The sequence below is a fragment of the Salvia hispanica genome, chromosome 4, assembly GCF_023119035.1.
Source record: "Salvia hispanica cultivar TCC Black 2014 chromosome 4, UniMelb_Shisp_WGS_1.0, whole genome shotgun sequence".
Lineage (NCBI taxonomy): Eukaryota > Viridiplantae > Streptophyta > Magnoliopsida > Lamiales > Lamiaceae > Salvia > Salvia hispanica.
In genome coordinates this window covers 35,781,562-35,802,141 of record NC_062968.1, presented here as the reverse complement: position 1 = coordinate 35,802,141, position 20,580 = coordinate 35,781,562, and the positions used below count along the sequence as shown (strand labels likewise).

General features: G+C 36.8%; 4 protein-coding genes across 6 annotated transcripts; 1 reads left to right on the top strand and 3 right to left on the bottom strand.

Annotated features, from left to right (window-relative positions):
- Positions 1–922: 922 nt before the first annotated feature.
- LOC125217642 (protein SRC1-like) lies at positions 923–1,492 on the bottom strand. The gene is made up of 2 exons (XM_048119164.1): positions 1,128–1,492; positions 923–1,056 (listed from the first exon to the last, which is right to left on the bottom strand). Exon 1 carries the CDS (start codon positions 1,436–1,438, stop codon positions 1,133–1,135), a length of 306 nt encoding a protein of 101 aa, XP_047975121.1. The 5' UTR covers positions 1,439–1,492; the 3' UTR covers positions 923–1,056; positions 1,128–1,132.
- A 1,372-nt stretch (positions 1,493–2,864) lies between these two features.
- On the bottom strand, positions 2,865–8,709 carry LOC125217670 (FH protein interacting protein FIP2). Of its 2 annotated transcripts, XM_048119189.1 has the most exons (11): positions 8,539–8,706; positions 7,604–7,713; positions 7,026–7,160; positions 6,177–6,332; positions 6,000–6,083; positions 5,870–5,916; positions 5,610–5,683; positions 4,637–4,695; positions 4,395–4,454; positions 3,747–3,827; positions 2,865–3,123 (listed from the first exon to the last, which is right to left on the bottom strand). In XM_048119189.1, exons 1-11 carry the CDS (start codon positions 8,585–8,587, stop codon positions 3,070–3,072), a joined length of 909 nt encoding a protein of 302 aa, XP_047975146.1. In that variant the 5' UTR covers positions 8,588–8,706; the 3' UTR covers positions 2,865–3,069. The 2 variants fall into 2 exon arrangements, with proteins under 2 accessions (XP_047975146.1, XP_047975147.1); XM_048119190.1 differs by lacking the exon at positions 7,026–7,160 and having other exon boundaries at positions 8,539–8,709.
- A 637-nt stretch (positions 8,710–9,346) lies between these two features.
- Positions 9,347–12,726, top strand: LOC125218692. 2 transcript variants are annotated; one of them, XM_048120423.1, is made up of 11 exons: positions 9,347–9,439; positions 9,836–10,070; positions 10,160–10,261; positions 10,352–10,521; positions 10,647–10,780; positions 10,855–11,032; positions 11,104–11,656; positions 11,764–11,876; positions 11,965–12,208; positions 12,289–12,523; positions 12,602–12,726. In XM_048120423.1, exons 1-10 carry the CDS (start codon positions 9,384–9,386, stop codon positions 12,514–12,516), a joined length of 2,013 nt encoding a protein of 670 aa, XP_047976380.1. In that variant the 5' UTR covers positions 9,347–9,383; the 3' UTR covers positions 12,517–12,523; positions 12,602–12,726. The 2 variants fall into 2 exon arrangements, with proteins under 2 accessions (XP_047976380.1, XP_047976382.1); XM_048120425.1 differs by having other exon boundaries at positions 12,599–12,726.
- A 165-nt stretch (positions 12,727–12,891) lies between these two features.
- LOC125218691 (protein RRP6-like 2) lies at positions 12,892–20,079 on the bottom strand. Its single transcript, XM_048120422.1, has 14 exons — positions 19,296–20,079; positions 18,357–18,512; positions 17,716–17,874; positions 17,564–17,647; positions 17,356–17,435; positions 17,137–17,187; positions 16,634–16,742; positions 15,665–15,747; positions 15,466–15,511; positions 15,189–15,276; positions 14,891–15,060; positions 14,276–14,575; positions 13,937–14,032; positions 12,892–13,789 (listed from the first exon to the last, which is right to left on the bottom strand). Exons 1-14 carry the CDS (start codon positions 19,980–19,982, stop codon positions 13,160–13,162), a joined length of 2,739 nt encoding a protein of 912 aa, XP_047976379.1. The 5' UTR covers positions 19,983–20,079; the 3' UTR covers positions 12,892–13,159.
- Between the last annotated feature and the right edge of the window lie 501 nt (positions 20,080–20,580).

The following is a 20,580-nucleotide window of genomic DNA, read 5'->3' as shown; positions in this document are numbered from 1 at the left end:
TAACACTTTGTAAGTATTTTTTATTAATTTATCTCAATCGGGACTCCTAAAGTGGGACTCCTAAAGTGGGACGTCCAAAATTGATCGACCGAAACTCCTAAAGTGAGACAAAGAAAGTATAAGTGGACAATTAATGGGAGACTGAGGAAGTATAGTATTTTGATCCTTCATCATCTCAAATAAAACAATCCCATTAAATTCTTTGCGCTCTACAATATTATCGAATTATAGTATTTTATTTGTAATTTAGTCATATCTATGATTATGAGAAGACATTGGTACTGTGCTTAGAATTACTTAACTCATGAAATAAATCAACGAGGACGACACTCATATTTAATTTTCTTATATGATTCATTTTGAATTATGTAGTAGATACTATTATATCCGCCCTAGAATTAAAGAGGAGTATGAAGCAATTTTTTTTTGGAAGAGTATACGTAGGAGGAGATGTAATGTAGTGGGGTCCACTTGTCATATCATCGAGTGTATAGTAGGAGATGTAGCACTAAATGCAGGCGAGTGATTTCCCTAGTTTTTTTTCATCTCAATAGGCGGCTTATATCTCCTGCAACGTCTCCTACTCCACTCCTCGTAAACATAAATATGATGGTGGGATTCACTAATGTTTGTGAGGGGTGGAGTAGGAGATGTTGTAACAAAAGTTGTAGGTGATCCATACTTATCCGATTTTCTCAACTAATGTAGTAGTATTTGTTTTCGTATGTTCTGCTATTGTATTCCATTTTCCATTGTTGTCGATGTTATCATTTTGGGTAGTAGTAGTAGTACTATGTTATAGTCACAATTGCATACACTTGGTACTACTTTTCCTTTCCTCAAATAAAAAAAGAATTACATTTTCATGAGTAGTCGTTAATTTTAAATTTTGTTATGAATTCAAAGGCGTGAGTGAAGTAAGTAGAGCAAAGCAGATAACATAGAGGAAGGAGTAGAATAATCCAAATACAGAGTAGTAATATTAATACATTATACATACACAAAGCAAAGCACACACAAACGCACACTCTTTCTTTATTCCATTCTCAAATGTGCCTGCAAATTAGCCAACAAATCAACAAACAATTAATCCAACAAATAGGATGTATAGAGCAAGAGAGAATTACTGCAATCAATCGCTGTCGCTGCTGCTGCTGCTGCCATGATCATCGCCGTGTTTCTTCTTGTCCTTCTTCTTCTTCTTCTTCTTGCCGTCAGCACCTTCAGCGTCGCCGCCGTGGATTTTGTCTTTGATCTTCTCCACAAGGCCTTCCTTGTGCTCTGCCTCCGGCTGCTTGTGGTGATCGTGCTCGGCCTGCTTGTGGTTCTCTCCCGATCCGTACCCGTGTTCGGTTTTCTTCACCTCGTCGTGCTTCTCACCTTCCTTCTTGCCTCCCATACCCAGCTTCTCTTCGATCTTGTGGATCATCCCTGCCATTTTCGCTCTCTGTTTTCTTCTTCTACGAGTATTAGTGAATTGGTGAGTGTAACTGAAATCGGGTGGGCCTTTTTATAGAGGCTAGAGGCTAGAGGATTTGTATTTCTTTATTCATAATAATAATATTGCCCTTGTCAATTAATGGTCGGTGCGAGGCCATGCCACGATATCCATAAAATAAAATAAACACAAATATCATCCATGACTAGTCAATGGATTAATTACTAGTGAAGCTTCTTATTTTGTGACTCTTAATTTTCTTAAATCAAAAGTAGGTACATAGGGTTCACGGACTTTGATTTTTAATTGGAAACTTATCCAGTATTGATAGCGAGATGAGATATGCTGGTCTGAATTATGATACAGGATCTATTCTCCTAATGGGACTTCAACGACAAGTGTCCATTTAATCAATCCATGACTGGATACTATTTACACCAATAGGAAACGACCACATCTTTACTTTCTCTTTATTTTTGGGAGAATAAAGGGGATTGATAATGCTTTTCTGGAGTCTACTCAAATGCATTTACCGATGTACCCCCATAAAGACAGTATTGCCGACATTCTAGTAATTTTACCCTGCGGCTACCTCCATTTCTACGCACTGCGCCTTGGACGCTTGTCTTGACACGTGTACTATTAGTTTGGGCTAGTCAAAACCAGCTCATATTTCTTGAGATTCATAATTTGTTAACTGCTGCTCTAAAATTGCAAGTAATTTGCCGTTATTTAAAATACAATAGTGTATTCGTTAAATGAACGTACATGATTAAAAGTGATTTCGTGGTGCATGATATTGATGATGAAATTGATGTTAATAATTCCCCAAAATATGTTGTATTGCACTTTCATCATCATTCAATTTTTCCGTGTCTCGAACGTTTATATTTTCTTTGGGGCTACAGAGAAGGCGACGGTGTTATACTTTTATTTATTAAATGCACTTATTATTTAATTATAATCTTAAATTGAGTCTAGGCAAAAACAGTATTATTAATAGTTTTTCTTATTGATTAATTAATGAAGAGGCTGTAAAGAGAAAATTGAGGGTTACGTCTAGAATCAAGTAGTATTTATACAAGTAAGATGCAACCGGGCTCATTGTCAATTATGATTATTGTAATTTGGATATGATTCCTGAAAATCGATTACATTTCGCAATCCCCAAGTTAAAGATTAACATAATCGCCATCTAAACTATGTTTGGGCGGTGCCCAGTATTATGTAATTGTAGTATTGTACACAACATTTCCATTCCTCAACGCGACGACATGTGCGTGATTAATATATAAACATGATTTAATATGACAAGTTCGTTTTGGACTATTTTACCGACATACACTTTATCAATGTGTATACCATTTGGACAATTTCGTACTTCTAGTTCTAGTTTCATCATCATTACATATTCCAAAAAAAATAGTAGTAAGGAATCGCTCCACGCAACCATATAAATCATTATAAGACAGTTAAGATACTACATCACAATACTTAGTGATACGTCTGGTACGCAAGCACGCATAGCAAAGAAATAGGTGGTAGTGTGTTGAAAACGACGATAATGCAAACCAACAGAAGTTAAATTATGACAAACCACAGAGTTAACCAACACAAAATCTCTTCATTCATTACCTGATTGCACCTAATAAATTGGCACCATCAAGTTTTGCACCTTCCAAATCCTGCAACCAAACATAATAATACCTTAGCTGTAAACCCAATTTCCATTTTCATTTCATTTTGAGCAAGTGTTTGAATGAGCAACTCAAATCAAGTCGCACCTCTTTACTTTTCAAGAACTTGGAAACCAACTATTTGTGAAAATAGGCATAGACAAAGTGAAAAATCAATTTCAAAATTCATTTTGGTAATTTGGAGTAGAATAGTTTTGCCTCAGTAGGCACATGATCTGACAGGCTGTTACAAAGGATGTTAAGACAGGAGCCTCTGTGCTGAAGCCCTTTCTTCTATATCTATAATGCTAATCCATAACTAGAATAAATGAAAAGTTTAAACTAACAAAGATAATCATATCTCTATTGTTGTAATAACATGAGCTAATATACTAATGAATTGGAATTCAACGAATGCCTGACAAATACACTAAATTTATTTTTAATTGCATAACAAAGGAAATATCACGTTAAAAAAATTCATCTTCCACATAATTTCAGTTGCAAATAGTATGTTTTATTACTGCAGTTAATTGAATAAAAAGTTCTGTCATTTCCATGCCATCCTAATCTAAATGGATATCTGATTCAGAGAAAATATCCTTAAATTATAAACAATTAGGTTTACTCACCGTCTCACGGAGATTTACATGCCGTAGGTAAGCCCTTTGGAGATTCGCTCCTTTCAGATTTGCATTTGTTAACTTAGCACCCTGGAGAAAGAATTGAGCAAGATGGGTTCATGTTTAAAATTCAGGTTAGTTGATTGGCTCATAAAAAAGGATGTCATGCAGATTTTGGCATGTACGAGCTCAAATTGATAGAATAATAGTGTGAGGAATAAATTACATTGGATAAGAGTTCATGCTGGAAGCAGGTAATTGGACCAGAAACATGAAAACAAGATAAATTGATTAATTGTTCTTTCAGATACAGTTATTGATTCTGATAAATTGTTAAGCTTAAATTTCCCAATCTTGAAACTAGACATATAAATCCCTTTGCATTATTTTTCACTGCCAACCACAAGGGTATGCTTCTGTAACTGGATAACCATTGCTCTCAAGCCACTCAAATTTCATTACATAAATTACTCAGGTAGTTTATCAAGAATGAGGTGCAAAAATCTTCATCAAAATTTATTGTGGTTCACATAGACATCCCTAAGTTGTTAACATATATTTTCTGTCCATTACCGAAATCAAATGCTGGAACAGAATTTATCCGGTTAATATCATTTCTGATCTTACAAGGAAATATCTGGTACAAATAATTTATACCTTCAAATTGGCTCCTTCTAAATTAGCTCCTTCCAAGTTGGCATTAGTAAGATCAGCAGTCTGAAAGAGGTTCAAAGAATTTTATGTTTCATTCATGAATAGGCTGACGAAACTATAACGATTACCAAGATAGAAGGTTGGGAATAGAGGTATGGTGAAAACAGATGAGGCAATTATATTTTCCTACTGTTAGGGTTGATAAGGTTACATAGGTGGCATTCATGCCTTTCTACGTTCTAAACCTGTAGGTGTGCAGATCGCAGATCTGCACCGCAGAAGCTACAGTTCACCAAACAAGCATCTGCATTGTAGAAAGATAATTCATCAGGACAACATTCATTCACTCAGTAATTGTTGTTTTTAAGACACGAGAGAGAAAGAAAATTACAAAATATGAAAAAGACATTTAAGGACAACACTTACATTAGAAAAAGAACAGCCTAGAAAGGAACTTACTTCTCAGATCTTCGGACAAAAAATCTTTGAAAAAGGGAAGGAATTTTGAATTTTACTAGAGATCTAAGAATATGTTACAAGCATACGTCGCAAACGATAAATATGGCTCATTGAAAAAGAGTTTGAACAGAATAAAGAATTGGGCCCAAACAAATACAAGCATAAAGAATTGGGCCCAAACAAATAAAGAATTTAATACAAGCATGCGTCGCAAATGACAAATATGGCTCATTGAAAAAGAGTTTGAACAGAATAAAGAATTCGGCCCAAACAAAACATGTTAGCAACTTAGGGTATAGTAAGGTGATAAAAGGAAGTTTTCAGGAACATTATCATGAGTTGAAATGTATGTCTTTACACTCATAGAATTTTTAAAGCATTCAGCTAGCTTTCATAAAAAAAAAAGGAAAGCACAATACATATACAGGTGTGTTTTTATAATATTACATATGTGTTTTACTCACAATGTGTCATGAGAAATGTTAGGCTAAATTCAAGTGTATGATTTCAAGGAGCAACAAGTACAAGATAATTAATAGCTTGATTCTGGAATAGAGATTCCTATTATGATCCATTTAGCTGCCTTCTAGTGCTTTCGGTGTGCTTCCAAGTGTTCATTAAACAAGAAACTCCATAACAACTATAAGTATACAAATGGGTTAGTTATGGTGAATCATGATGGAAAGTTCCTTTTCAAGTCAATTCACATATAATAGGCAATGCCAACAAAGATATATGAACTTAACCAATGGAGTTCACCTTGAAGGTTTGCACTCTGGAGATTGGCACCAGCTAAAAGAGCTCCACGTAGATTTGCTCCAGTGAACTCACATCTTCCCTAGGCAAAAGAGATTCACAGAAGATGACAAACATGATCTGACATAGATTTGACTAAACTAAATGATGGTTCAAGTACAATGAGACATCCAGACCAGTAGAATCCAACTCCATCATTCTAAGTTACATGGGAATTTCTGTTAGAATCCAACCAAATAAAAAGCAAAATTATACAGACTTACTCACGCAGAGTGGCATTGTGAAATATGGAGGCTTCAGCATCCACATCCTGTGGCAAACAAAAGAATGTGTATATCTCAACTTGGCTTTGTGAAGCTACTAATAAAGACAGTTCTCTTCGGGGAGACTCACCCTGAACTTTGCACATTGAAGATTAGCACGAGAAAAGAACACATTTTTGAGACATGCATAACTAAAATCCACAAATGATAAATCCTGCATTTTTTGAAAACACAAAATTGACTCAGAAATAAAACTTGTTGATAGTTAAAGGTGAAAAAGCTTTCTTACTAACAAAAGAGATCATACCAGTTTAGAAAGATCAAGCCCAGAGAGATTAACACCTCGAAACCTGACCTTCTCAGACTGTGAGCATTTAATGATATCAATGCGTGTCAATTCAGTACCCATTTCAGTTTCCTCTTTCCTCTTAACCAAAGATGCATTAATTTCATCCATTAACCCCTGGGATCAGACATGCAAGGTCCGTCAAGTAGTAGATCAAATGATCAATATGCACTATCCATTAGCACATCAAGAAAGAAATTCTCAGCAATAATTGCAAATTATATGTCCCCATATTCTCTTACTTAGATAGGACAAACAATGTACAAGTACAATGTGCAAAATGTCGAACTTCACAAAATAATGATTTAAATTTCAAGTTTGCGAGTCCTATCATTTTCATGCATACAAGACATTCTTTTCAGATGCTTGTGCAATAGAATGTAACCAGCTCAAAACAGATTATCTAGAATAAAGGATCTTGCAGACGATCATGGTTCTCACAGAAACAAAGCATCAACCTGCCAATGCCATACATGGGCTGGAGCTTCAATCTTGTATAAAATCTCAGTGGACCAAGTGCATTAGTAGACTGGATCTCCAGTCATGAATATTTTTTTTACTTTGAGAAATTAAGTTACTGGAATCACAAAATCTAGGGCATAATCCTTCAAATGAAATCCATTTTGACAAAGACATGAATAACTAGCATTTTACATTTACACAAACAACAGAACGGGTTGAGAAAAATGTATCACTTTCCTCATGCAAAGTTGAAGAAGCTTACAAGAAAGGATATCCAATAATAAAAAATAAGGAGCAAATAATTTACTTAATACAGATGGAATGTGCAATGAGTATTTGATGACTCACAAGAAGCTGGAAATATTCAGCCTCTCGCAAGAGCTCTGAATATTCAGCCTCTGTCATGGAAGGAACCACGCCATCTCTCAGCCAATTCAAAATATGCCGAAAATGTTTTCCATCCCTATCAACAAAAACATAACCCTGCAATAATACTAATACCAATTAAAAATCTTTTGGACGAAAGATAGCCAGAGATTTGTTAAAAGGATATTTCATTTAAAAAACATATAACAGCAACCATTGCAGAGAGTTGATTGCGTCTTTAACATATGTGATATGTCGATCCAAAAAATTCTTTTTCATGTACCACGTACATGCAAACGTTATTATGAATCACTGAGCAATACTGTATTTGATATTTTGATAAATTAGCACTTGTATTGTGCATAAATACATGGACAGAGTAACAGATGAATATGTCATGCAACTTTCAATTTAATTTACTTCATAGAAGAGCTAAATCTAGCACGTTCTTTCTTTGACAGCCACAGAATTGCATCCCTTTGGAGTATTAAAAGAATGATGCAAGCTGTGGCTATAAAGATACACCAATTTTTTGAGGTCTTTAATCTACTAGCATGTACCTTATCAGAATCTTGACAAACTGTGTGGCGACCACTGAACATCGCTGCAAGCATCGAATCAGGTTCTCGCTGTGTCAATGTATCAATTGTCGTGCAAAACTTTTTTCCACCTACAAAAAATAAGAACCATTTTCTCAGCGAACATGTCATCCCAGTAACATTGATATGATGTATTGGAACTAAAAAGCCATACCCTAATGGTAAGTTTAACCAAAATATAACTAATAGCAAAGCCACGACCACCCCCAATGAACACAGAGACAGAAATAAATAAAGATTTCGAAGAATGGTTGTATTGGAGAGAGATGAAAATCTTAGATCTTAGTTTACATGAATTTCTATTTGAACCAAAGGCCTCATACTTTTCAAAGACGAATCCATTTCTTAAGACCTTCAGAGGTTCTTTAGGTGATAGCCGTGATTTAAGTATTTAAGTCTGATCCAACAAGCTCAAAGTTTTTCAAGCTCCTCATCCAAAAAAACCTCCATCAATTTATAATCTTTAGAAATATTGATCTAGGATGGGTTCATTCTTAATCAAATTTGAGGTTTTTCAATTTACACAGAACACACACAATCACACACTGATAGAGAGATAAATGATATTATCTTCAAGAAAGGCTAGCAAATTGTAGATATGCAATATCTACACTCTAATGTTTCCGGGAACTATAATAATAATGAACTGACAGATACAATTCAAATATTATAGTAATAATCAATAGGTGCTGAAGTTTCAGTAAGTTAATCTCAGTATTGTAAGAGACAAAATTGAAGAATTAAGCGCCTATACAGGCAGATGTGCAAAGATATAGGCAAAGATATTCACTGCCCAACCAAAAATACGAATTATAAACACATCATTATTAAAGGTGTGTTTGACATGTTGACCTGCACATAGAGATGGAGAGGGAGAGGGAGGGGGAGAGAGAAACCTATATTGAGGCGGACTATGGAAGCGGCAGCATCGGAGTTGAAGGTCATTGTGAGGGGTTTGGAGAAGTGATCACGGATAGAATGGAGAAACCTTGAGATTGTGGGTTTGTGCTGTTTGTCATCAAACGACGACGGATGATGAATTGGCAGCCGAATAACTTGCAAGCCTTGCAAAATGGTCCCTACACATTCACAATATTTATACTCCTCCGTAACTTGCACATCTTTCCGACTATTTTCTACCTAAGACATTACTCTTGATAATAATTATTCTATTATTCCATCTTCTACTTTATTTTCTTTTATCTTTTCAACTTTATTCTTTTTTTTACTTTTTTTGTTTTTTATCTTTATTTAACTTATTTAACAATTTTTAATCTCCATACCCAAAAATAAATGTCTCAATTTAATTGAGATGAAGGAAATAAGATGAAGGAAATAGTACAAAAAAAATATATCAAAATAATATGAATTCATATAACTAAGAAAATATTAGTAATAACTATGCGATTCTATCTTAAAAAAAGACTTTTAGTTGTTAGTTGGCTTATCTGGTGTAGGTCAGAGTCGCGGGAACAAAAAGGTTATGGAGTAATTTTCTTAGAGATAATTAAAACGTCATAATATGCGTTATTTGAATAAAGTATAAAACGAGTGAAATGAAAAAATGTGCAAAAGGATGAATTGAGGAACCGGTGATAGACAAAGAGGGCATTGCATGGTGTCCACGTGTCACGCCCGTAGCAAACACGTAGACAGCAGATATAGCGGATCATGCCCATAATTCTCCCTCCCTCGCCTCTTTCATTTCACAATACCATTCTGCAATTGCATATTCATCAATATGGAGAGGAAGCATCTTTCCACTATTGCTAACCACGTTATTGGAACCTGCGCCCAGTAACGTCCTCTCTCTCTCTCTCTCTCTCTCTCCTTCAGCCGTTTTCTCGGAAATGCACAATTAGTTATATGCACATCAAAATGTCCCACTACTATTTCATGTTTCAACGTATCATCATCATATGATCATCTCATTCTCATCATTTTCTCATCACTTCATTATTATTAAACGTGGATGATCATGTAAATCAAGTTTATTGAAATAGCTGGGGCTCATTTGAATGGCAAGAGTTTAGTGAGTGATTAAGCCCTTAGTAGTTACTAGCTCAGCCTCACATAATTTCACAATCAAGACACATAGTATTGGATGATAAAACAAGCTCCAAAGTAATGGTGGATTAGATTAGGAAATATTAGTAAATACCATCTTAATGAAATCCATGTGATTGGTGACAGAAAGCTGGACACCTCTGTTGATAATCTAGTTGAAGAATTCGAGAGAGGATGGAAGCCTCAGATGGATGGATACTCAAAGAAACTAGTAGACTTCTGCTGTTCCAAAGCACTTGCCCTCATGTGTGGGTGTGGCACCATTGATGAAACAATCAGTGACGGCTCATTCAGCCGCCTCACTTTTGATATGATGCTTGCTTGGGAGATGCCAAGCTCCTCAGATGAAGAATCTCACTCTGTCAGGACATATATTTATCACCTCTTCACTACTTACTTCCTGTGTCATTTGTAAGTAACAACTCCTGCTACAATGTCTTGTAATTGTAGGAGTCTGTGGCGAAAGCGAGAGAGGAGAGGAAGGCTCCCTCAGTTATCAACCAACTACAGGATGATGTTTCTCTTTTCTATACAGATCTCATGCCACTCCTAGTAAGCTAAGCTGCTTTGCTTTCTATGGATATGAATTATATACTGTATGACTATGACAAGTCTTGTTTCGATATATATATATATATATAGGTTGATCGAGAGCCAAGTGCTGGAGAGGATGCATTTGTATGGCTGGGGAAACATGTTCCTTTGGTTGTAGACATTGTCAATGGAAGATTTACTTATGAGACATTGACTGCTGCTACCGCAAATCGCCTTCATTTTCCAGCATACGACATTTTCTTGAAAGAGATCCAGAGGTATGTATGTATGTATGTGCCAAATCATTTACTTTACTCATTTGTCGCATAACTAGCTGTGCTTGCAGCTTCAACTAACATTATTGCCTATATTGTATGTATAATAACATTCTCGAGTTTCATAGATGTATAAAGCATTTACAGAAGCAAGACACTCCAACGGGTGTGGAGTTAGCAGACTATGAATTTATATTGCACGTCGAGGGAACTGCAAGTTCTGACAGGGTGGTGCGCCATATTGGGGGAACAAGTTGGCCAGGTCCGTTTTCATAAACTACGGATATATATATGATGTCTTCTCCAAGTAAAACAAGGATGTTATTTTTTTTCTAGGCAGGTTGACACTGACAAACTACGCACTCTACTTTGAGGCCTCGGGAATCGTGTCATATGAAGATGCAGTAAAACTCGATCTTTCAAAGGACCTTCAGCAGAGTGTAAAACCTACAGCTACCGGTCCTTGGGGTGCTCCCCTTTTCGACAAAGCTATAGTTTATGAATCTTCTGAATTGTGAGTATAAACTAGTAGTACGCATTTCTTTGACTATGGTAGCTTTTAGTACTTATTTGTGAAATCTCTAGGAAAGAGGGCGTCGTCTTAGAGTTCCCTGAGATGACGAGCTCGACAAGACGCGACCATTGGCTTGCTCTCGTGGAGGAGATCATGCTTCTGCACCAGTTTCTGCTCAAGTTCAAGGTGAATTCAGAAGAACAAGCGTGGGAACTGCACGCGAGGACCATATTAGGGATCACTCGACTTCATGCAGCACGAGAAATGCTCAGAATTTCACCTCCAGAGCCAAAGAGCTTCTTAATATTTTCCTTACTGGATGAGCTTCCAAAGGGGGATTACATACTGCAGGAGCTCTCCGATAGTCTGAAAGCAACCACTGGTGGAAATCCATGCAGTGCCAGTTCAATTCTCATGAATTTGAATGTCGCTCGATCCTGCATCCCTTGCCTAGAGCCGAACCAGATCACTAGTGACAGTGGAATGGTGCAGCCAGAAAACCTGTCATTACTGGAGGACGCTATAAACCAATCGAGAGAGGAAGCCAAAGAAGTTGACGTGGCCAAAGCTTCAGCTGAGGTTCTAAAAGAGGAAGGAATCAGTGAAAGTTCCATGGTTCTTATGGTGAGTTTTAAAAGATTTCCATTTCCTTTCCAATATTTGTAATTAGGCTTTTTGGTGTGATGTTATGTGTAATGATGAACTTACTGTTGATTTATTTTGATATATAGGGTCTGCTTACTCCATGTATAAGTTTAATCACCCGGGGCCAACAAGCTCTGCAATGGGAACGGCCTTTGATCACTGCCACTCTGGTTTTTTCTTCACTGATAATCATCTACAAGTAAGCAATCCACGGTTTCCTAAATCTTGGTTCGTAGTTATTGCAAAATATATCAGTTTGAGAATTTTGTTATTGTTCTTTGCTGTAGAGAATGGGTCGGCCCTGCTATATCTGCGTTATTGTTGTGGATAGTCTCAAAGATGCTACAGGTCAGAAGGAGAGGACTCCCACAAAAGGAGAACAAAATTGTCATCTATGCTGGATCCGATCAGACGACGATGGAGAGTATAGTAACTGCACAACAGGGACTAAGAACCGTGCACGAGACAATGAAGCAGATAAATATAACAATGCTCAAAATCTGGTCAATACTGACCTCAGAAGCTCCAAAGGTATGTATACTCCATGATTTCTTCATTATGGGACATTTTACGAGAGGCTGGTCGATAAAATGTATGGGGTGCATATCCAGCACACGAACACGGTGATGGTGGCCACAGGTTGCTGTGCGGTCATACTGGCTGTGATCCCGTTCAAATATATCCTAATGGCCGGTGTAGTGTATAGTGCTGTGATGACATCAAAAGTTGGGAGGTCCATGCAGAATGACCAAAGCAATCGGCGAATGAGGGAATGGTGGGACTCCATTCCGATCATCCCTGTTGAGTTCACAGACAACGAAGCTTCAGCAACGATCTGATTGAGAGGTAACTAGTTTACATACACTTGCAATTTCAAACAATAGGCCTATGTTAATTTTGTCTTGACTTCTGTTGTATCAGCAGGTTGCCGGAGATGTTATATTGCTGTAGTTTATAGAACAGTTCTGTTTTTCGAGGCTCTCCCCCCTTTGTATTGCACAGAAGAATGTTTGATGTTTTAAGTTCTACACGGATGACTTATAAGACAATCATAAACTAAAGTGATACAGAAAGAATAGTTGCTTATACAAAGCCATCAATTTTATGATTATGATGCTTGAATTGATACTGTGCTGATGCAACCACTCATATCCCTTCACCTATAATCATTCAAAACCTCAGTTGCAAGTAAATTTTTATTTTGCTACGCTGAGGCCGACGAGATTTATCTGATGATCAATTGAAACAAAATGAAGCACAACCCTCTCGTCTGTCTCTGTCGCACGGTGATATCAATCCACAAGAGGGTATTTTAAATACAAAAAAAAATATAGACGAGTATCAGAGAAGAAAAACTACTACTATAAACTACACGAAAGAGAGTAGAGTAGCTTGAGCAATGTTCGCTACTCAAGAGTAAATGGCAGTGCAGAATGTAGTGTCGGGACAGACTGGAGCAACAAATCCAATGACATTCGACATTCAGCGAAAGGTTGCACTGCGGTTGCCAGATGCTGGAAAAGCCTGACGCCGTCTACCTTGTGGGTGTTCTGATGGCTCATCATCCTTGCCTACAGCAGCAGAACCTTTTCTCCTCTCTTTTCTCTTCGAACTGCCATCATCTTCCACCAAGGGTTCCACCTTCCTCTGGCCTCCAAATATGACCTGTTTGCGAGCAGCTTCATAATCAAAGGGTTTCACCTCTATGGAGGCTTCCGCTGGTCGAGATTTGTCCACCACTTTAGAACCCATGGCTTGTTCTAGTGATGGAAAGCATTTCCGGAAGCTGGAGGACAGATCCGATAATGATATGGGTTCATCTCCTTCCAAAGTAGAGCCGGTTTCATTGTTTTCGACTTGTCTGGACCGGTCATCTCTGGTAGCATCTAAATTGGCATCGTCTGAATCCTCAATGTCTGAATCATCCAAAACAATAATATCTACTAAACTTGAATCAGTTGCAGGAGCAGGAGGCTCTTCTTCACGTACAACTTCTGGAATCTTTGCAGATTCCTTGACTTCTGAATGCAATCTTTCATCTCCGCCTGAAAATGTGTGGAAAGGGAGACTCACTGTTGATTTTATCTGCTCTAGTTTGGAGTCTTCTTTCTCCTAAAAGTTCAAACACAGATATCTCAATAAAAACAAGTGGATGGGTGGAAGAAAAGACCTGTGGAACAGTGAGGTGCAACCAAATATCTATGATGGCATATTTACCAGAGGAAGTGATTAAATCAAGAAATCTCTTCACAAACTTACTGGTTTATCAAGATTGAACTTCCTTTTGGCTGAGTTTCCGAACAATGCCCCAAAGGCACGGGATGGCTTTTTTAGCGTCTCAACGGTTGCTTCAGCCTAAAAATTAGCACCAAATTTTTTTACCATAGATATCACTTGAATATCACAATAGTCTATGAAGTATGAAGGTATGTAAATCGTCTGCTGCATCTAGTAAGACATCCACCATTATATCAGGAATTCACTTTGAGGAAAACAGTGTAGTCAAGTGGGTCAGGATAATGGGATATTAAGATGGTATCGATGATATTATAGCATATGTGAGGCTTAGATAAGGCTTAGTGAAAATAGCTAACTTACCGAATGCGGTGGATTTGTAGTAGTGTGTCTATATTTGGCGTCACCCGCAGGAGATGTTGCACCTTGATAAGCAGCACCGTCATTCATATTACCTTTTTTATTCACTTTAGTCCTAGAACTCTTGAAGTCGTGAGACTCATCATTATGTTGTCTTGAAGCTAATGAGCTCTCAACTACAGCATCAATAGGTACACCACTATTCTGTGCAAATTCGATTTCCTCCGCAGCTTTCGACATCTCAGGTATTTCAACAGGCAAAACTTCAGATTCTTCCGGAGCCAAAGTTCTCGTTTCATGTAACTGCGTAACATGACCATTTCATCATTAAGACATGTTACACATATTGAACTGCAAAAGAGAAGTGAAGGATAGAACACAGAAGAAACTGCTGCTTAAACATTTTAATGAATGCTCTACTGCTCATTAAATCTGAGGCGAATAGAGTACTTTAATCTATTACTCTATTTAACAAATTTCTTCGGGACTATATGTTTCACGATCCTCCTAGGAAATACAACAGGTCAACCATGTGCTCTATCTGGCCAAGATGCAAGCCCTAATCATTCTATTAGTTAGATATAGGAAACTGAAAGAAACAGAAAAATTCAGACTTACCGATTCCATACGCTTTTCCTTTAGATATTTACAGGCCTCCTCAAATGAAGCAGCATTTTGGATAGAGATACGTATAATACTAACAACTGAACTAAGATTCCGCTCAATGTATGGATGTTTGGTCTTCAAAGCCCGACGCATCTGGTTTGGCGTGAGAGGCATCTGTTTAGCTTTTCCGAGACAAAAATTTAAAAAGTGTGAGTAGCCAGGAATAGTACACGTCAGAGTGTAATGTGAATGCCATGGAAAATCTAAGGAAAGCTAGAATCCATCAGATATGTATAGCTAGTAAATATACCAAGTTCGATAAGAGTCCTATTTGGCAAAACATAACCAGTGCTTTCATCTTCTGCACGAGCAACAATATCCCTCCATTCACAAAGTCCCTAGAGGCATTTAAGAGTTACATGAAAACAAGGCAGGTAGTGTTAACCAAAAAGCCGAGGAAAATTGAAGTAAAAATTCAGGCTCGAATGCATGTGGACAATTACATGAACAAATGAAAAGAAGATCATATAATGAGTCAACTGAAACATACACAGAAACACATAAGGACAAGGACTAAAAAAACTTACAGAAACAACTGCTAGCTGTTGAGCACTAAGATCAGCATCCTGCAACCTGTAATATTATTGTAGAAAGTAGTCACTAGTCAGGTAAGCAGAATGGAAGATGTTGAAATACACGATCCAAATTTCCAAGAGATGGTTGCTATATGAATGAACATGTACTTAGGCTTGTCCATCAGCACTAACTGAATAAAGAAAGTTATACCCATAAATGTGAAGGTAGGAAGTGTCTGTCAGGAGTTCTTTCTGATAAAGTTGGGTGCAAATTTCATAACTCCTTTTGTAGACCTATCAAAAGTCAAAAGATAACAATCAGATCAAAATCATCAAACTCATGCAAGAGAGAGAATGTGCAGGGACAGAGGTATTCTGTATACAGTTGTAAACTGTGAGGTTAATAATCAAACCAAACTTTCCCAAGTTTGATGCCTAATTTAGGCATCAAATCCAATGGTGTGAAGAGTACAAAGCTCGTTTGAATAAGTAAACCTCTTAGTCCTGTATTAAATTAAAATTAAAATATAATAAAACAAAGATAAGATATATACACATAATTTTAGTTTACAGAATTTTGAGAATTGTGTACACTAGAAATTCAAAACGGAAAAGCCAAAGATGCATGTATGCAGTCAACATCTCCAACCTCAGAACAGGAAGTAACAAATTTGCCAAGATTTCTTGTTCTTTAACATTATGGTGTTGAATGAGCAATACAGCAATGAACATATGTAGGACCCAGCTGATCAGAGCATGCATATAAATCTATTTTACAGATAATTTATAAAGTTCACACAGTCAATGAACAATCAAGTTGAATTATGTTATCACTCTCTCTTAAGTCCCACATCCCACTAGAGCATTACCCTGAGCAAAGTATCCAGAATACCTTCAAGCCTAAAGATTACATTGTTAATGGCTTGTCCCAGTCAGCAATATAATCATCTTCCATGAACTTCATGAATAATAAAGCATAACAAAGTAATCAAGACCACTATTTTTAAATGATAGTATTGCATAAAAAAATTCCCAGTTCAATAGCCTCTCCTTTTTCCAATTTTTTATGGATAAGGTTTTTTGATGCACAAGTAAGTTTTTTTAACTGATTTGATAAAAGAAATTACCCAAATTTATGTAATTAGATATACAAAATAAGAAAAGATATCTAAGATCTTGCCTCGATAAGAGGAGGATCAGAACTTTCAGATTCCGCAGGTGATCTTAGTAATCTTGCCCTCATAAGATCATATATGTACAGCAAATAATGTGTATCTTCTCTAGCATATCTGAAAAACAGAGTCAATAAACTAGTGTTAATGATGTCAAAGTACATAGAGATCATTGAAATTATAGTTCATTGGACTCAAGAATATGTAGAACATTTCACAAATGAAAAAAAGAAAAGAAAAAGTAATTGATGCTTCACATGTTGCCCAATCTGTTGTCTGGACAAACTGATGAGGTTTTCTAATTCAACCTCAATATCCACATGAAGTAAACTAGAGAAGCACCAGCGATGTAAACGTAAATGGACTAAGACAAAAAAATGACTTCTTTAATCGTCACATAAGTAACAATCCAATCATCTTATTCATGAAACATATTACTGCCTTGACACCCAGTGTACACACACACATACACAGGGGAGACAACTTATACAAAGTACATAAGAAGACATACTTAATCATCTCAGCGGGAAGTGGTCTGATCCGCCAATCTGCATTTTGGTATCTGTAGAAATCAGGCTAGTTAGTCTTATAATTCTCCTTCAATGCAATATCGTTTAAATGCTATTCTATTTTTTCCGTGCTTGTAGGGTGCATCAAGTCTTCAAATCAGGGGTAAGGGAAGTCTAATATAGAAATACAGGATAGGGCATAAAGCAGCATAAGACCATACTGTTTGTTTGCTTGAACTCCACAAAAATGATTCAACAGGTGTTCCAGACTGAATCTTTCCATTTTCAATACCCTGGACGCCTATGAACAAAGAAGAAACATTCTACTCAAGCGCAAACTATGCCATTGCTTCCCGGAGAGGGAAAAATGCCACAAATACTTTAATTGATAAAAGACAGGTAAAAAACATATCAGCTTAAATTAAGTACCTGTCCTGTGTCAAACATATTGCAGACATAAATGCTAAAGTCGCGTTGAAGCCAATGAATATCCCGATCCGCTCCATGCATTACCTAATTAATTCAGTAATATCATGACCAGAACAGCAACCACAACAATGTAAAATATTCTGCTTGTTTACCTTTCTCTTAGTTGGGTCTTTGAATAACTCTCTAAGGTGTGGACCAATGTGAACACGAAGTTTCAGAGTGTCTATGACAAAATCCTCAGTTCTTGTCGATATTTGCATCAAGCAAGTTAAACCTTGAAAAGATCTGTATTGGTTGTGTTCTAAATCAACCTGCAAAACAGGACATAAGCCAAAAACACAAATACAAGGCCTCATATCTTATCTTAAAGTAGTTCTTAACTATTCTTCAGCGTATATTACAGAATAAACAGATTGCAACCAAGCAATAAGTAAAACGATATACGACATTCACAAGCAGGTCAAAGAAGATAAAAATCAACTCCAGAAATAAAAAAATATAGTGTTCGAGTAGGTATAGTCTAGACATAAAGCAGACAGTCAGTTAAAATGATACCCTGGTTTAAGTTGTGCCAAGATGACCGAGTTTCTAAGTCACTAAGAAGTCTGTTAAAGTTATGAACCAAAAGGTCACTGCACACAGGTTTAGTAGCCTATTATGTTCATTAAGCTTTGATAGGAGATCATAGTGGCAATCCATATAGAAAACTGAATATAGATGCATTCAGAATCATTTTCGCTAACAAATAAACAGCAATAATTGTACAAATACAAAAATACAAAAGAAACTTTACCGCAAATTCATCCACACTACGTAATTTTATGGCTAACTGCTTCAAATCTTTCACTTCTTCTACAAACTTGAAGGGTGTGACTTCTAAAGGAAGAGGTTTTTCAGGCTCAACGGTACTTTCACTTGAATCAACAAAATCAAGAACAGAGAGTTTCTCCTGCAAGAAAATCAAATTATATTAGCATTAAATGATGTAGTATTTTGTCACAATTTGATAAACACCAAACAGTAAAATACCAAAAAATCCAGAGCAACAGTTGGGCATGCTAGTGGGCCTTTTGAGTAACAGACAATTATGAATGAGTGCCTTATAAGACATGGGACAAAAAACTGGCAAGGGGGGTCACACAATCATCCCCAAGGTTTTCACATATATATGTGTAATGTGTTTGATCATAATCATGTTCATCTGCAATCTAAAAGAGATCTTAGACTTACAGAGAGCACAACTGGTAAACTAGTTTCCAAGAATTAAATTTATCGTTTTACTATAAGTGAACAAGCATACTGTATGGTAGGTTTTTTTTACTTTAAGTGACCAGATGAATAGATAAACATAATCCAGATCCCAGACTAATAATAAATTTTACTTTGATCATCTTATCCTTCAAATTCCCAATGTAAACATCCCCTAGGGGTTCTTTTATCCTTCAATTCTTGTATTCTAAGGCATGGCCCTGTGGAGACTAACAGCCATGTTTCCTTAAAAGTGGCACAACGTTTAACAATTTTCTTAGACACTCACTTATATAATACTACAATACAACAAGGTGCTCCGCAAATGAAAAGAACCAAAACAAACTCATACATAGTCAAGCAGAATTTGTTAATAGTACGTATAAAAGCAGTCGAATTCGGTATTGTTAAAAAGACCTATTCTAGTCCAACAACATAAAAAATGTAGTAATCAAAAGCGAAGATCAAAGGTGAAAGAGCGAACCAAAGGATGCAAGAACCTAGACCCATCCTCACTCCTCTCCAACCAGATATGATCATGCGGCTGATTCGCGTTATTCACAATAATCTTATACTCGTCTTGCGGCCGCGGAATAGAAGGTATATGGAAAGGAACCTTGGGCTTCACTTTCTCCGCCACCTTCACTTCTTGCCCCCCTTTGGCCACACCCTCCACATTCCTCTCCGCCCCTCCCGAACCTTTTCTATTTTTCCTCCCATAAACCATCTGAAACCCATTTTCCTCACCGTCATGGTCTACTCTCATGGCCCTCACACCACTCTCCTCTTCCTTATCCCGCAGCATCTTAAAGTCATCCAACGATGCATCAAGCCTCTCGTACATCTCGTCGTTCACATTCACCAGCCAATCAAACGCCAAGTCCTCATCCAATTCAACGCTTTTGTCATCCGGCAAAAGAATTGGCTTCCCGAGCAAATCCTCTGACGCCCCAATAATACTCAAAAGGGTGGAGGATTTGTCGTTGATTTGGGCGATAGGGTTCTTGAATTCTTCAAAGTTGTTGTAGAAATGGAAATCCGTTTCCGAAGGTATGATGCGCGAGGACCCTGAAAGCTTCGCAACGGAAGTGGGAAAAGATCCCTTGGACGAGAGATTGCGTAGACGATCGGATTTTATTGGGGTCTCGCCTTCGGGGTGATCAATTTCCATGATTCGCTCTGCTTTAGGGTTTAAGTTTGCATTGAAGAGAACGGGAAGCTCGGTTTGGGCGTTAGGGTTTTCAGGGTTTTAAACACTTTCCCATTTGCTCTCTAATGACATATGCAAATTGAATTAATTCAGTTTTTTAATTCATCATTTACAAATAAATAAATGTGATTGTGTGACAGCGTAAATAAATTTAGTCGGAGGAGCCTCAGTTAAACTTTGAATACAATTATCTTAAATGCGATTTACTGGCTTAATTATACAGGTTAGTTGTCAATTCATAGCCTATGAAATGGACACTATCAATTTCTCTCACATGAATGATTTAAAGTTTTAGACCAAAACTGGATCATTCATTTTGAGTATTATTTTTTCGTAAAATAACTTTATATACACTTTAACAAATGGTATTTATTAAGAGTTAGTAACAAAACTCAAAATAAAAATAGAATCAAATTTGTAAATATTTAGTTGTAGAAAATTGGTAATTTTAATGTATTAAATTAATCACTGCATTTCCACGTGATAAATTAATTACTTCTTCTTACATAGTAATGACTTGGTAAGAGTGCTTTACATGATTTTCTAAATTTTTAAAAAT